This window comes from Cyprinus carpio, chromosome A9 (assembly GCF_018340385.1).
Source record: "Cyprinus carpio isolate SPL01 chromosome A9, ASM1834038v1, whole genome shotgun sequence".
Lineage (NCBI taxonomy): Eukaryota > Metazoa > Chordata > Actinopteri > Cypriniformes > Cyprinidae > Cyprinus > Cyprinus carpio.
The window spans coordinates 5,761,365-5,778,282 of record NC_056580.1 but is presented as its reverse complement, the minus strand read 5'-3'; the positions used below and the strand labels follow the sequence as shown (position 1 = coordinate 5,778,282).

Sequence of the window (16,918 nt, the reverse complement as noted above, 5' to 3'; positions counted from 1 at the left end):
CTTACCAACGTTGGAGATTGACGTCAGTCTGACGTTTGGTTATGACGTCAACCAGATTTTCATTTTCAACCAAAATGCAACGTCTTACCAACGTTGGAGATTGACGTCAGTCTGACGTTGGGTTATGACGTCAACCAGATTTTCATTTTCAACCAAAATGCAACGTCTTACCAACGTTGGAGATTGATGTCAGTATGACGTTTGGTTTTGACGTTAACCAGATTTTCATTTTCAACCAAAATGCAACGTCTTACCAACGTTGGAGATTGACGTCAGTCTGACGTTTGGTTATGACGTCAACCAGATTTTCATTTTCAACCAAAATGCAACGTCTTACCAACGTTGGAGATTGACGTCAATCTGACGTTTGGTTATGACGTCAACCAGATTTTCATATTCAACCCAAATTCAACGTCTTACCAACGTTGGAGATTGACGTCAGTCTGACGTTTGGTTATGACGTCAACCAGATTTTCATTTTCAACCAAAATGCAACGTCTTACCAACGTTGGAGATTGACGTCAGTCTGACGTTTGGTTATGACGTCAACCAGATTTTCATTTTCAACCAAAATGCAACGTCTTACCAACGTTGGAGATTGACGTCAGTCTGACGTTTGGTTATGACGTCTACCAGATTTTAATTTTAAACCAAAATGCAACGTCTTACCAACGTTGGAGATTGACGTCAGTTTGACGTTTGGTTATGACGTCAACCAGATTTTCATTTTCAACCAAAATGCAACGTCTTTTTAACGTTGGAGATTGACGTCAGTCTGACGTTTGGTTATGACGTCAACCAGATTTTCATTTTCAACCAAAATGCAACGTCTTACCAACGTTGGAGATTGACGTCAGTCTGACGTTTGGTTATGACGTCAACCAGATTTTCATTTTCAACCAAAATGCAACGTCTTACCAACGTTGGAGATTGACGTCAGTATGACGTTTGGTTATGACGTCAACCAGATTTTCATATTCAACCAAAATGCAACGTCTTACCAACGTTGGAGATTGACGTCAGTATGACGTTTGGTTCTGACGTCAACCAGATTTTCATTTTCAACCAAAATGCAACGTCTTACCAACGTTGGAGATTGACGTCAGTCTGAAGTTTGATTATGACGTCAACCTGATTTTCATATTCAACCAAAATGCAACGTCTTACCAACGTTGGAGATTGACGTCAGTCTGACGTTTTGGTTATGACGTCAACCAGATTTTCATTTTCAACCAAAATGCAACGTCTTACCAACGTTGGAGATTGACGTCAGTCTGACGTTTGGTTATGACGTCAACCAGATTTTCATTTTCAACCAAAATGCAACGTCTTACCAGCGTTGGAGATTGACGTCAGTATGACGTTTGGTTATGACGTCAACCAGATTTTCATATTCAACCAAAATGCAACGTCTTACCAACGTTGGAGATTGACGTCAGTCTGACGTTGGGTTCTGACGTCAACCAGATTTTCATTTTCAACCAAAATGCAACGTCTTACCAACGTTGGAGATTGACGTCAGTCTGACGTTTGGTTATGACGTCAACCAGATTTTCATATTCAACCAAAATGCAACGTCTTACCAACGTTGGAGATTGACGTCAGTCTGACGTTTGGTTATGACGTCAACCAGATTTTTCATTTTCAACCAAAATGCAACGTCTTACCAACGTTGGAGATTGACGTCAGTCTGACGTTTGGTTATGACGTCAACTAGATTTTCATTTTCAACCAAAATGCAACGTCTTACCAACGCTTTGAGATTGACGTCAGTATGACGTTTGGTTCTGACGTCAACCAGATTTTCATTTTTCAACCAAAATGCAACGTCTTACCAACGTTGAGATTGACGTCAGATTGACGTTTGGTTCTGACGTCAACCAGATTTTCATTTTCAACCAAAATGCAACGTCTGATCAACGTTGGAGATGGACGTCAGACTGACATTTGGTTATGACGTCAACCAGATTTTCATTTTCAACCAAAATGCAACGTCTTTCTGACGTAGTGGTCCAACGTCAATCTGACGTTATATTGACGTCCGGTGCCTGCTGGGATTGCTCTTGATGTTGTAATAATGATTATTAAGTTTGATTAATAGACAGTGTTTTCGAGGGGGATCATCTCATATTCTGGTCTGTGATAATCATAACTACACTTTGACGTGGTGTTGTACACACTCACACTAAACATTCATATGTGTTAACACACATAGATAAATAAATAAACCACTGTTTCAGAATTAGTGTGTTCTGCCTGGGTGTGTGTAATTGTTGAGCAAAATGTCAAGCATTGTCAAATTGTTTACATGATTGTACTCATTAATTGAATAGAATCTAGGACAATCTTGAGGGAAGCGGTGTAGAATTAGTCTTTAGTCTTCACAACTAAACCCCTCTATCCTCTGAGAAAGATAGAACTGAACACTGTATCTGGAGCTGAGATCGATTCAGAGGAGTTTTATTATTATGTGTGTGTGTGTGTGTGTGTGTGTGTGTGTGTGTGTGTTATACTTCATACTTTTCTCCCAGTATTTGAAAGAAGGAGCTGTGTTCTGACCACAGACTGTATAAAAACAGCTTCTGAAGCACAAGAAAACATCAAATGTTGGGGTTGAACAGAGAAAGCAATGAAACTTAATTTCATTTAATGTACAATCGAATTACATGTACATGTCACAGTTATACTTCATTAACATCAGAATTGTAAACCGAAAAAATAAACGAAATCAACAAGCTTTCACAATTTCTTACGAAAATTAATAATTTTCCAAACCTAACTAAATAGCTGGAGGCAGAGTTATTTTTAGCTGCATGTAGATCACAAACCTCTGGAATCGGTTGATAAATGTGAACGTTATGTTTTTATCCAGAATAAACCGCAGCTCCCGTTTACTTCCATTCATTTTAATGCAGTCTTGCCCGCACAAACATGGCGGACGCGGTGACGTATCATAGCAACGGCTCAAAGCGACCAATGAGGCGTCTGGTATTTATGTCTATGAGTGGCATGACTTGTGACTTCGCTGTAGTTTCGGGACATCACTTCCGCGTGACTGCCGCTCCACTTCCTGTGTTCTCGACGCAGCTGTGCGGTCATGGCGGCGTTTCGCTGCTTCGGAGTGTGTCTCGTGCTTCTGACTGGAGTGTCCGCAGGTGAGTTACTGCTGAGTGTGTGTGTGTGTGTGTGTGTGTCTGTGTGTGTGTGTGTGTGTGTGTGTGTGTGTGTGTGTATGTCTGAGAGTGTGTGTGTGTGTCTGTGTGTCTGTGGGTGTGTGTGTGTGTGTGTGTGTGTGTGTGTGTTGTGTGTGTGAGAGTGTGTGTGTGTGTCTGTGTGTGTGTGTGTGTGTGTGTTGTGTGTGTGTGTGTGTGTGTTGTGTGTTGTGTGTGTGTGGTGTGTGTGTGGTGTGTGTGTGTGTGTGTGTGTGAGTGTGTGTGTGCACCTGCTGCTGTTATAGAAGCTGTGGGGGGGTTTCCACTGAACATGAACAGAAGAGAGACTCTGTGTGGAGATACACACAGATTAAAGGTATTACAGACAGTCTGGTCTTAGAACACATATATTTCAGGGTTTATGGACGAGATGTCAAATCTCAAAGAGATGAATAACTATCCATAATAGGTAGAAATTAATAAACAACTTGTCTACTCTTCAAACCAATGTTGTTAACCCATGCTGCAGTAAAGCTGTGTCCTGTTCCAGACCTGAGAGTATAGAGCTACAGAAGAGTGTGTGTTCTGCTGGGAGGAACTGTGTGTGTGTGTGTGTGTGTGTGTTCTGCTGGGAGGAACTGTGTGTGTGTGTGTGTGTGTGTTCTGCTGGGAGGAACTGTGTGTGTGTGTGTGTGTGTGTGTGTGTGTGTGTGTGTGTGTGTGTTCTGCTGGGAGGAACTGTGTGTGTGTGTGTGTGTGTGTGTGTGTGTGTGTGTGTGTGTGTTCTGCTGGGAGGAACTGTGTGTGTGTGTGTGTGTGTGTGTTCTGCTGGGAGGAACTGTGGTGTGTGTGTGTGTGTGTGTGTGTGTGTGTGTGTGTGTGTGTGTGTGTGTGTGTTCTTCAGTAACACCAGTGCTGGGAGGAACTGTGTGTGTGTGTGTTCTGCTGGGAGGAACTGTGTGTGTGTGTGTGTTCTGCTGGGAGGAACTGTGTACATGTGACAGAAAGACATAATTTCAGAACTAAACAAACATGAGTGCAGTCTGTCACAGTTACTGAGGAAAGAAGTCTAATTCAATTACAGTTAGGTGTGAAAATCTTAACGATAACACAGGATTTTATCACACACACACACACAGATTTGATTGATTGATTTCATAATTACATTAACAGCTCTTAAATACGAGGCCCCAATGTTTCAGGAGTTCAGTACAGAATAAGATGCTTATTCAATAACGGTTTTATTCTCTATCTGGGTTTATGTGTATGTCATAGCTGTGAAACATTAGATATTAAAAACAGCATCATAGCTATCAGACTCTTTCTTATGATGATTTTAAACCTGTATTAAACCAGAATCAGACTGATCTCAAAGTCAAACAGCTGCTGAAGTCTGATTCTGTGGTGGCTGTGGTTTAAGATGAAAGGATTATAATCTTAGTTTAAGTGATGAAGGGTTAGAAAGTGTGATAGTAATCAGTGTTGAGTTCTGCTGTAAGATTAACCCTGCTGCTTTAAATGATTCAAAATGACTAACAGCTGAAAATATCTTACATTTAGAAACATAATCAAATGAATCTGTTACATTAATAAAGCAAGTGAAATAGTTACACTACTAATTACATTTTAGATAGGTTACACTATTATATTTCCAAGTAACCCTCCCAGCACTAACAGTACATCACAGAAGATATCCTGCAAGTCAGTGAAGAAGAGTGTCAAAGATTCATGTGTTCACTTGCCCTTTCCACTCACTTATATAGTTATTTTCAGCTTATGCTGTTGGATTTATAATTAGACATTAGAAAATCACTATTATGACATTTTAAAAGACACTGTTTGTCAAAGTTCAGCACTGTTTTGTACTGAAGCATGAAGAGTTTAATGTGAGTTGAGCTGTCCTCTTTTTAATGCATTAACTCTCTCAAAGTGTGAGTGATTTATAGAGCTACTTATTAATATTTTGAGCTCATTTAAAATTCTAAACAACAACAACAAAACCTTCTTTGTTTATCTTTTGATTATTTATCAAATCACATCAGGATCATGGGTTCGATCAAGAAATGTAGGCCTGTGTGTTAAATGCAGTGCAGTTTTCTCTGAATAAAAGAGCCCTTGAGCAGATCTGATAAGAACACATGAATCACCATCACCTGCTTTCAGATGGAGCCACATTTAATAGACAGAGCTGTAGCGTTCGTCATCACAGATGAATCTCCTTCGATAATGAACACCATACTGTGTAGCTTCTCAGTGATCTACGGCTCTAGGTGATGGTGATTTAGTGCTAGTCAGGGAACCAGATTTACTGACTAGATGCGCTTGATCATATCGTTACATATATCTCCCAGCCCTAATGATGATATTTTCTTTTCTTTAAGAAGGCTAAGTGTGCATTAAATGATTCAAAGGTTTTCAGAATTAAAAGTTAAATCTGTCACTGCAGCTTTTTGAAGTGCAAATTTAGTTTGGAAGGATGAAATAATAGTAGGCTACATTTTCATCAGTTATTTTATCGGTTATTAAATCACATACAGAGAAGCACAGTAAAGTTACATTTATTTGAATGCATTTGTGAGAGTGTGATTACGAGTAAATTAGTTCTGTCTGTCTGTGCAGCGTCTCTCTACTAATAGTGAAGCTGTGGATTCTGATTACTTCAAAACACAAAGACTTTCTCACTGTAACTTTTCTGTCTCTAAGTATTTTTATCAAATCACAGGGCAGCGTTGACAATATTGTGTGTGTGTGTGTGCAGTACAATCCCTGTAGGCAGAACTAGTTTAGATCGGCTGTAGTTACAGCATTAATTGTGCTAGTGATCGAGCGGTAATGGAGCACTCTGAGAGCGAGCCAAAACCAGAATTATCAGACTTTCAAACAATCCCCGCTTCAGTCAAAATCACACTGTTCCGCTCTCAATGCTCGTCAATCCCATACGCTGCTTTGGGGTGGAAAAGCTCATTTTTAGGGTGTTTTATTTAATTTGTGCAATCTGGCAACCCTGTGCGCTCACTGATGGTGGAACAAGCGCTGATAAGAGTTTAGTGATCTCTCCACAGCGATATTCTGCTCACATGAAGGTGTCATATAGACAATGTGTGTTTCTTCACAAGCCTTTTGTACTGTTTGTGTAATGGATCCATTGTGTTTGAGGAATAAATCTGCTTTTCCTACCTGTGACAATACAATGGGGAAAAATGTACATGAATCTGAATTGTTGTAATTTATATTAAGAGTTTCTACAGTTTTTACCAGTTTTCGTGTTGAAAATGGCATGGCAATGTTAGTTTTCAGTGTGTATTAACGATCTTTGAGCAAATTTACTGTGAGGTCTGAGTGGCTTTTTCTCATTTGAGAACTAATTGTCTCTTAGAAAATATAATGTGAACACAGATGAGAAAACACTAACCTGACCATGAGTTAGTATCATCAGAGCTGGTTAAATGAAGTCAGTGTACGGTCAGTGGAGGATTGTTAAAGGACACATGACATGTTATTGCATTCCCCTGCTGAATAAACAAACAGATCAAACCAGCCTTAAACCATAAAAACTGGTCTTTGCTGGTCAGAGCTGGTTTAGAGGGGTTGGTTTTGACCACTTCCATCGCTGGTCAGACTGGGAGACCAGCTTAGTTTAGGCTGTTTTTAGCAGGGTTTTTTTTTTTTTTTCAGCAGGATAGAAAAATCGTTTAATCAAAATAATTGTGATTATCAGTTTAAACATTATCGTGCAGGCCTAGCAACAGAACAGGGTTCCTCAGTTCGTTTTCACCAAGGGCCAAATTCTGCCAACAACACAAAGCCAAGGGCCAGCGACCACAATGTTTGCTCTGCTGCTATTATTATTATTGTTGTTGTTGTTGTTGCTTTTGTTTATAGTCATAATATAAATACTCATTTTTTTTCTCAGTAGTCTGTTTTATTCAAAAAATTCGGAACATTTTGTACCGATACAGAAAACTGTTGAAAGGGGGAAAGCGAATCTGGCTCTCCTTGTGTGCCATCATGCAAGTCAACTGGTCTGGTTTCTCCAGACCGGATCTCTTCTCCTGCAGATTCAGTTATTAGACTATCAGAGTTACTGTTGTTCTTACTTGGGTGTTAGGGGATGAACGTGTAGCCCGTACTCACTCTTCAGTGAGAGAGGTGACACTGGTCATCAGAGCAAACCATGACTCACAGATGCACTGGGAACATCGAGAGTTCTTGAGTTTAGCTTCCGTCCAAAAGGCCCTCACACTAGCTGACTCTTTGTGTGGCTCTCTGAGACTTGCAGAGATGTCGTCTGGGGTTGAAAGCAGGCGTTTGGCCTCAGCAGTCCATTCACTCGACAGGTTACAGCTCTCAGATGGCTGCTGGGAGTGCTCTGCCAGTCTCCTCTCGCATCTGCTGTTGAAAATGTGGAAAGAGTAGCTTTCTCCCTTGAAGACAGAGTTCAGAAAGTGTCAGTTTTAAACGAAAAGCTTCAACAGCTTCATATTTGTCTGCAATAGTATGGTTCTAGCCTTGAAAGTGACCTTTCGGTAAGCCCCGCCCCTGGAACGCAGACGAGCCAATGGCAGTCGAGTATCAGCTGCACAGGGAGCAGAACTCCACAGAGAAACACTGGACGATCTGAAGCTCTCATCGGTTTGATGGCGTTCATGCTTCAAAAACAGATAAACAATGTGCCTGTGCTGTTTGGAACTGATTTCAGGCATTCTGAGAGGATGGCCAATAGAATTAATTTTATTCTAATTCCTAAACCCAAACAAAACAGAGCAAAATTCACCCCAATCCCAATGAAGACGAAAACATTCATTTTCTGGTCGTCATACTCTCATTAAGTTACTCTTTTCATCAGCAGAACGTTAATGTGCTTCAGCAAGGTATCTCTGGCTAAAACTGGCTAACGCTAAAGTTAGTGAGTCCCTCACATCATGCACAGTGTAGTTAAGTCAAAAACACACAAACGGAGGCCTACATTTCAGTGCCTCTCCATATTAAAGACTAGTGGATGAATTGATCTTACCCTGCTGTACATGAACAGTGTAGTCTTTGTGTTCACAACGACCGTGACATGAGACTTCTCTTGTTTGCACTGTGATCTGTATTTTTGCATATTTATTGTGAAGTGTTTAATATATACCAATATTGCACAGTGTGTTGATTTAGTATTGCAGCAGCCGTGGGCTATGTTTGTTTAGGCTTGTATTGTCCTGTACTTTGGTCCCGAGGGCAACCGTTCAAACAGATGAAGTCTTTCTAAGCTTCTGTGCTGTGTTACTGACCCTCTGAAGCGCTGGCCTTTAGACCCTCAACACACTTCTGTAGAAGGACACCAGCAGTTCTTTATCTAGAGCGTTGTTCTCATCCTCACAGACAGCCACAGTCTGTGCACAGCAAACACGCTGTCCCCATGTTTCCGCTGTCAGTGATGCTGCGTTTGAACAATCTGAAATCACCGCAGACCGAGCACTTTTCTCTCGCGGGCAAAGGCCAAAGAAACATTGTACGGGTCAAAATGATGGAGTTTTCTTTTATACCAAAAATCATTAGGATATTAAAGGGATGGTCCTCTCCTCTGTGTCTCTGCATCAGCGTAGGTCATGTTAGAGAATCTGAGCTGAGCGCAGGCAGCGTACGCTCTTCTGTGTCAGCCCCAACACAAGGATACTTCTTCTACGTGTGTTTACACTTTGGTTTGAAAGAAAACCGCGCATCCGTGCAGCGCGGCTGTCACAGAAGAGCGTACTCTGGCTTACACCGTACAGCAATGGAGAGCTTATTTATTCAGTTTTCAATATTTAACATTTGTTGATGGTCTACAGCAGGGATAGGCAACGGTCCTGGAGAGCCACTGTCCTGCAGAGTTTAGCTCCAACCCTAATTAAACACACCTGAACAAGGCAATCAGTGTTTTCGGGATCACTAGATAGATACAGGCAGGTGAAGCTGAACTCTGCAGGATAGTGGTCCTCCAGGACCGTTGCCTATCCCTGACCTAGAGCAAAAGAGTTGTGAAAATTCTGACTCTTTTAGAGCTCTTTGTATTTAAGTTCTCATAATTCATTTAAATATATAAACACATTAATGAATAAATATGTATATATAAAATTAATTTACAAGTGTCATGTTTGTGATTTTTTTATTTTTATTTTTTTTTTATTTATGTGAGCTACATCTTCTGACCTTTAAATCTAAACAGACTTGTGATTTTATTACATTTCTGCTTTATTTGTTCAGAAACACAAGTATCTGGTTGTGTGTGTGTTTTAAGTCTTTACCGGGCGGCATTAGGACCCGGGGAAGCTGCTGCTGGGGTTAGGTTACTGTATGATGAGTCAAATCGAGAAGTTACCTCAGACCATTAGTAAATAAACTGCAGAATGTTATATTTTCTAACGCATGCAGGAATTGCATGTATTCTGACAGCGCTGGGAAAACTGTGCTGAACTTGTTACTCAGCAGTTGCTCAGAAACATTTATGTGAATTTTTTAAAGGCATGTGACAATGTGATACTCGTGACAAACATCTTCCCAAATTCATAATGAGAATCGTTTGTAAATCTGCATGCTGTCAACAAAAAGAAGCACTGAGCTCTTCCTGCGGGTTTCTGACTAAATAAATGCAGAGAAAGCAACAACTCCATCAACATTCATAAATGATAGAGTTGTAATATTACTGTTGTTCTGTAAAATAAAATAAGACAATAATGATAATAATAATTACCCTACAACAGCTCTATTAATACATTTATTATAACATTCACACATAGTGTTCAAAATGGGATCTGTAATATTTTCTAATGTTTTAAAAGAGTTCTCTTCTGCTCAGCAGCGCTGCATTTATTTGTGCAGTAAAAACACATGCCTGATTCAAATAAGAAAAAACAAAATATTTTACTAACTTATTAAGTTAAATTGTGCTTTGTTGGTATAATTTCTGCTAGAATGTAAAAGAAAAAAAAGTTCAGTGTTGAGTAAAGATTTTTAAATTGTTGTTTTGTAATTGATTTTTTTATTTGAAAAGCGGGACGAAAGGACAGGACAGTAAAAAGCACATTTTGCCAATTTAATTAATGTAATGGTGAAAAAAAAGGCAAAATAGGCCTACACGGGGGAAAGATGCCTTCGGCCCAGTGTTTTGTTTTTGTTTGGCTTCGGCCAAGAATTTTTTTTTCAGTGCATTCCTAATTTAAATCCTGATAAACACAGTTAAATCACACATATAGCACCTCAATACCATGGTAAAATTATAGCTGGATGGGTTTAGGTAGCCTATTTGTAGGAAAAACAGTAGTCTAAAAACATTATAAACGCACACATGCTAGAGCTCAATCACTAATACATACTACAATTATAAACCATTGCTCCTGTAATACAATTCAGTGTGAATATCCCAGATTTGTGCAGCGAGTGTTACTACAGTAAATCCATGGTAAATGATGTGTAGATTGAACAGCCTTCTGTCTCGGGGCACACAGTGTTTCTCCTGTTTGGCTCTAAACACAGAGTGCTTTGTGTTCGTCGCTGAGTTCACGCGCTTCACACTGGATCTCTCAGCGCTGTTTGGTGCTCGCGGTATGGCGAGTGGAATGTGACAGGATTACCTGCCGAAGTCGACAGTCGTGTACTTTTGCGTGTCAGAAGGGTACGCCGCCTCAACAGACGCCACCTCCACAGACTGTGACACCAAATACCTCAAATAGATTTAAATTAAATAATTTTTTGGTTTTACATTATTTTACTACAAATTATACACCATCAACAGAGCTGAAAATTAGTTGTATTTTCACAATAACATCAACATAAATTCACACACATTAATTATTAAACATTTATTCTGATATGTGCCATTCTGAGGTTTTCCCTTTGATATATTGGTTAAGTTAATAATTTTACTTAACACTCTGGTATGGTTCTCACAGTTGTCCTGTTTGCCGAGTCATGTCGACCATAAAATGTGCATATCAACCATTGAGCTAAATAATTTTGGTCAAGAGAAGGTAATGAACAGGTATTTTAATAAAATTGTTAAAGAAGTGTATTAAAAATTCAGGTGCATTTTGAAACACTTTAAATTGGGCTGTCACTAACGATTATTTTGTTAAATGAGCAATCTACTGATTATTTTTTTTTATGTAATACAGAAAAGACTTGAAATAGTTGCTTAAACTGTAAATCTTTAAAAGTAGACTTAAAATATCTGTAACGACGAGGCAATAATTGGTTTAAATAAAACATTAAAAGCGAGTAATCATAAGGTTTCACTGAACACTTAAAATACATAAAGGAATGTTTATCTAAACAATAAACGTATGTACAATATGTATTATAAAAATGCCTACAGAGGGCGCCAGCAGCCCAAGTGATTGAGCAAGTTTGCATATTTAGATCTATATTGATGGAATCTTGTGTTGGCGTTATTATATATATATATATATATAATATGTTTTCAACATTGCACTTTAAGTCAACAGATGAACTTTGCAGATGAGTTTGTTGACTGAGTTGCAAGAGATGTGTTCCACATAACAGTGAAACACAATGAATAATTTTGGAAACAGATAATGGTACAATTCAGAAAAATGCAGGCTTTACAAAATGTTTAGCCACAAACTATGCTGATATAGCGAGAAATTCACTTCGACAAGAAATATCCACACATTGGAGGATAAAAAAAAATCTAAAGGATTTTTTAAATTAAAAATCTAAATATTGATGTGCTTAATAAATTTAATTAAGACAAATGTTTGGCAAATGCAGGTGTGTTTGACTAGGGTTGGAGCTAATTATGCATGCCAGGTGCACTCCATTCATCGCTTATCCCTAGGCCTGGTTCTTAGTCCTGGTCATGTGGACCCTCTGCTATGCACATTTTGCATGTCTCTCTTATTTAACACTCCTGATTCAGTTCATTAGCTTGGTAAAAGAGAGCTCAGTGAACTGAACTGAGTGTGTAAGATAAGGGAGATATAAAAATTAAAGACAGATGGGGTCTTCCAGACTTTTACCAGTGATAGATGCAAAAGCTAACATTTCTCATTGGATGGTGGGTTTATCAGAACAAGAGGCATGGGTAACTGGAATGTGTGAGGGTACACAGACATGGAGGCATTATATTGGCATTGTACAGAGACGCATACTGCCATCAAGATAACATCTTTCATGAGTGGAGTCCATGGTTATTAGACCAAGACACTGCCAGCTCTCATTCTGCATGTGCTACAGCAGCACGGTAGACAGAGTGAATGTTCAGTTCAGATCTGTCTCCTTTATTGAACATGTATGACCCATCATGAAAAGGACATTCAGGCAATGATGACCACAGACTGATGAGCAGCTGAAGAAGAAACAATTATTATCCTCGATTTACAAACAATTGAACATTGAAATTAAAAGGAAAGTTGATGTGACACAGTGTGAAACGTGTTTCTGTCACAGATATCTTATATTTACAGATTACTGTTTATTTAGTCAGTGAAAACATTGAAATTTTTTTTGCACTTTTGTCAATCAAATAAACATTAAATATGGTTTTGTATTTAATCCTATCGAGATGTTTTGTCTTGAGGTCTAGAAAAGTAAAGAAAATGTAATGATAAATATACATTTCAAAGAGTTCTATGTACTGTAATTATAAACTATACTGTCAGTTTACCATAGTTATCCAAATTAAGTAAATCATTCTCGTTTTTTTTCAATTCATAAGAATAAAAACTTCTTATATTTGGGTTAAAATCAATCCCATGGCGTCATCTAGTGGACAACATTAATATCACAGCCTTAGCGTCCCAAATATGATAAATTAATAAACCTTAGCATGTTTGCTTAGAACGACTTTGTTCTCGATGCCATATAATGTTAAAGCTCGAATGTCTAATGAATATATATTATAAATACAACTTTATTTCTGTTAAAATTACACTCTTTTATGTCGAGATCACAAGGAAACAAGAAAGAAATGTGATTCAAGCAGAAATCATGCATATCCTCTATGTTTCCGTACTTTTTGTAGCATCCAAACAAACTAAACATTGATGTGTTGTAAGTTACTTCACTTCAACACCAACTTAACAGCTAAACAGAATTTATCAAACATAAAAGACTATTATGCAGTAATTATTATGCACTATTACCACTTTTGGGGAAATATCTAAATAACAGTAATAACCTGTTACAAATACATCCACTGTAATGCAAATTTTACATTTCGTGTAAGACGACGTATATTGAGACGACGTATATATCAGGCGTCATCTAAGGCTACGTACCTAGTTCAGACGTACTTAGTACACGTACTATTTTTGATAAATTTCTTACGTACGCCGTCGTCACGTCGCCGCCTATGATTGGTTCCAACAGTGACGTCGCCGTGACGTCGCCGCAGGTCTGTCGTCTGCCCTCCCATTTAATCCCATTCAAAAATGGACACGGACTGACGGCGACGGAAGGGTCGACTGCTCCTTCTCCTTCTCCTGCTAAGCCTTAGATCTGTCAGAATCCACCCTTCATACTCTTGTGATGATATGTGTTATATTTGTGATAGAGCAGCGTTCTTGCTGTATGATTCATGTTATTAAGGCTGTTTCATTCCACATTATATCGAACATTTATCGAACTCTTCATATCATATTATCGAGTAAAATTACATTGCAATAATTATCGTTATTCAGGCTGTGACGAGATCTCGTGGTACGAGAACGTGACGATATCCTCGCAAAACACTTTGCAGTTTACATTAGAGCTGCATAATTAATCATTTAAAGATCGCGATCTCAATTCAAACACGCACGCAATCTCATTCCTGAAACGAAAGTATCTTAACACGTGTATGTATTGTAACGCTTACACTCTTCCTCCAGCAGCACTTTTTAAAAAAAGTATTTGTCATTGAATCATTCATTCAGGAGATTCCAGCTGTGAAACAAGTCTTTATGAATTGAGACACTGACTCCATTTATTTTATGTTTTTAAATTTTGTTCAAATTAATAGATTTTTTTAATGACTTAAGCAGTGAACATTTAGTCAAAACCACTAGTAAATTGTTTTGTTTAGTTTTCTAATCTTTTTTTCTTCAGAATTATGAGATAATCGTGATCTCCAATTTATATATAAAATAAAACATGATTCTCAATTTATCCAGAATCGTGCAGCTCTAGTTTACATGTTGGTTAATGCTGTATATAATAGATATGTTATATTATATAGATATAATAGAAATTTTATGTTTTTCAGTTGAATAAAAGATTATTTTTCCCTATATATTTCATCATTGAGGATTTCTTAAAAAAAAAAAAAAAAAGTCTAAAAATCTCGTGTCTCGTCTCGTGGGATAAGTGTCTCGTCACACCCCTATTCGTTATCGAATTATTGGCCAGCCCGAATTGCATGGTAAAAAAAGAGCGTTGACCGAGCCCTTTGATCTGATGATGCTGAGCGCTCCAAATGAAACCGTTACATGCCACAGTCAGGCAGTGATTGACAGCGCTCTGATCCAGTGGTGTACAGGCATCGTCAGATTGAGGGGTCCAGTGGGGCGGCAGTCTTATCTCTAATATAGTGCCATCTCTAATATAGTGTAAAAAGCATGATTTACAGTTCAGATACAGGTTTTCACAAAAACAAAAAGTCTTGCAAGATGCTAAACATCACATTTCAGCCTTTAAACCATTTTTAAGAAAAGAGATGAGTGAAATGTATAAATTCTATTAAATTAAAGCATAAACACACACACATATATATATATATATATATATATCTTACTGTCTTAATTGTTTAGACTTTTAGAAGGCACATTAACTTCTTTTTACAACTGCACTGGTCTGAACAAAAACAGCAGCGGGGCTTATTGTAAATGCAGATTCATTCTGTGTCAGCAGGTGGCGCTGTTGGAGCGGCAGAATATAGTGGTTTCCCCGGTAACGGCAGTAATCAAAGCAGCGCTGTGCTTACAGGTAAGATGAGATGAAAATGCCATCGAAACTCATCTGAAGACAGTCGGTTCCCTTCAGAAAAGCATTCATATCAAACAGCTGTGTTTAAGAGAGTCCCTCGGACAGGACACGGACACATCTCGGCAGCCTGACTGTACGAGACAATAGTGTTTCTATATGAACGTGTTTCTTCAGATGTGCTCTAGAGACAGGCTTCTGTTTGACCATCCTGAGCGGAGACGCTGAGCTCAAATCTAAATGTGTTGTGCAGCACAGATCACTGCGGTTCAACCAAGTCAAGTACACATGATCCTGCAGGCTTTAATCACTCTTAATCACTTGATCTGGGCTGACCGTACAGACATACAGAGATTAAAGCTTTTAAGAAATAAATATTTTAAGAATTATATTTGTGAAATATTATAAATAAGGCCACAACATAACTGTTATGTGCTTTTGTTACATTTCCGGACACACTCTGTCGCGCTTGATTTAAACTCCTCTGCCTTTCTATGAATGATCTGATCGGCTGATTGCACTGATGGCTCAGCAGACACACCTGTGTCTGTGTTATAATGCTCGACCCTGCAAACACACTTACGCTTCACATGTACCTGAGCCATGATTCGTTCTGAGCCAGCTGCGTGCGCATGTGACTGTAACTGTGAGTGCAGATATCAGTCTGGAGAGGTGAGTGTTTGTCAGTGTATGTGTGTCTCATATGAAGGTGTAAGTACATGTGTGTGCAGATCTGAGGTGTCCTGAGAACGTCAGCACCGTGGACTCGCTCAACACCCGTTATGTGCTGCGGTGGGACTGGCCTCATGAGACCGCCGTCCACCAGAACGTCACCTTCACTGCGCAGTATATAGCGTAAGAGCCTTCGTCTGTTTGCTCCCATCACCCGTGTCCATGCTGCTTTGGGTTTTTGACTGAATTTGCTCAGTTTTATTTAGCATAATGTTATATTAATTATATTTTAGATTAATTATATTTAGCCTATAATTTTTCTTTAAAGGGCTCATATGATGCTTTTTTAAAGATCATTATTTTGTGTTATTTGGTGTAACAGAATATGTTGACATGCTTTAATGTTCAAAAAACACATTATTTTTAAAATACATTACTGTAGGTCCTCTATGCCCCGCCTCTCAAACACATCATTTTCCTCAAAGTCCCTCCTTCTGACAAGCGCAGTCTGCTCTGATTGGCCAACTGACCCAGTGCATTGTGATTGGTCGAACACAGCAAGCACTCGTCGGAAATGTAACACCCCTTTCCATAATCACGAGCTTCATCTTTCAAAATAAATGTAAAGACAGTTAATAATGTCCTTAGTTTTACCATCAGTTCAAGCTGAAAGAGGAACAGAGTCTCGTGACAGACACAGAGATGAAGCTCGTATGTGTTTGCAGTACAAGCCATGGACGGTTAATACCACTGACTCCACTGTGTGACCCTCTCTCTCTCTCTTTATCTCTCTCTCTCTCTCTTTATCTCTCTCTCTCTCTTTCACACACACACACACACACAACGCAAAACTCCACATTTGAACAGTCAACACTCCAAAGAGAAAGAAAAAATTGAAATCGCATCATATGACCCCTGTAATATTGACAATCTTTTCCTCCAAAAGTCTCGTTATCGTGATCTGTCCAGATGTTTAGTTTTTATTCTCACTGTTCTCCATGGTGTGTATTACTGTAATGCAGAAATGAATGAATGAAAATCAGCATAAATGAAAGAGGGACAGATCAAGTGCACTCACGTTGTGCGTTCCTCCATCAGGGAGCGTCTCTACCGGAAGCCCCGTCATGAGAAGTACTGGACGACGGTGTGTGTCG

General features: G+C 38.9%; 1 protein-coding gene across 3 annotated transcripts in view; it reads left to right on the top strand.

Annotated features, from left to right (window-relative positions):
- Positions 1–3,004: 3,004 nt before the first annotated feature.
- Positions 3,005–16,918, top strand: part of LOC109082506 (interferon alpha/beta receptor 1a-like) — a 24,158-nt gene continuing 10,244 nt past the window's right edge. The window contains exons 1-4 of one of the 3 annotated variants that reach the window (XM_042763264.1): positions 3,005–3,155; positions 15,021–15,095; positions 15,824–15,947; positions 16,863–16,918. The exon at positions 16,863–16,918 is cut by the window's right edge and continues 135 nt beyond it. In XM_042763264.1, coding sequence (XP_042619198.1) covers positions 3,098–3,155; positions 15,021–15,095; positions 15,824–15,947; positions 16,863–16,918 — 313 coding nt within the window. In that variant the 5' untranslated portion in view covers positions 3,005–3,097. Of the gene's footprint in view, positions 3,156–15,017; positions 15,096–15,823; positions 15,948–16,862 lie in introns of all 3 variants that reach the window. The other 2 variants (XM_042763263.1, XM_042763265.1) reach the window with 2 other exon arrangements.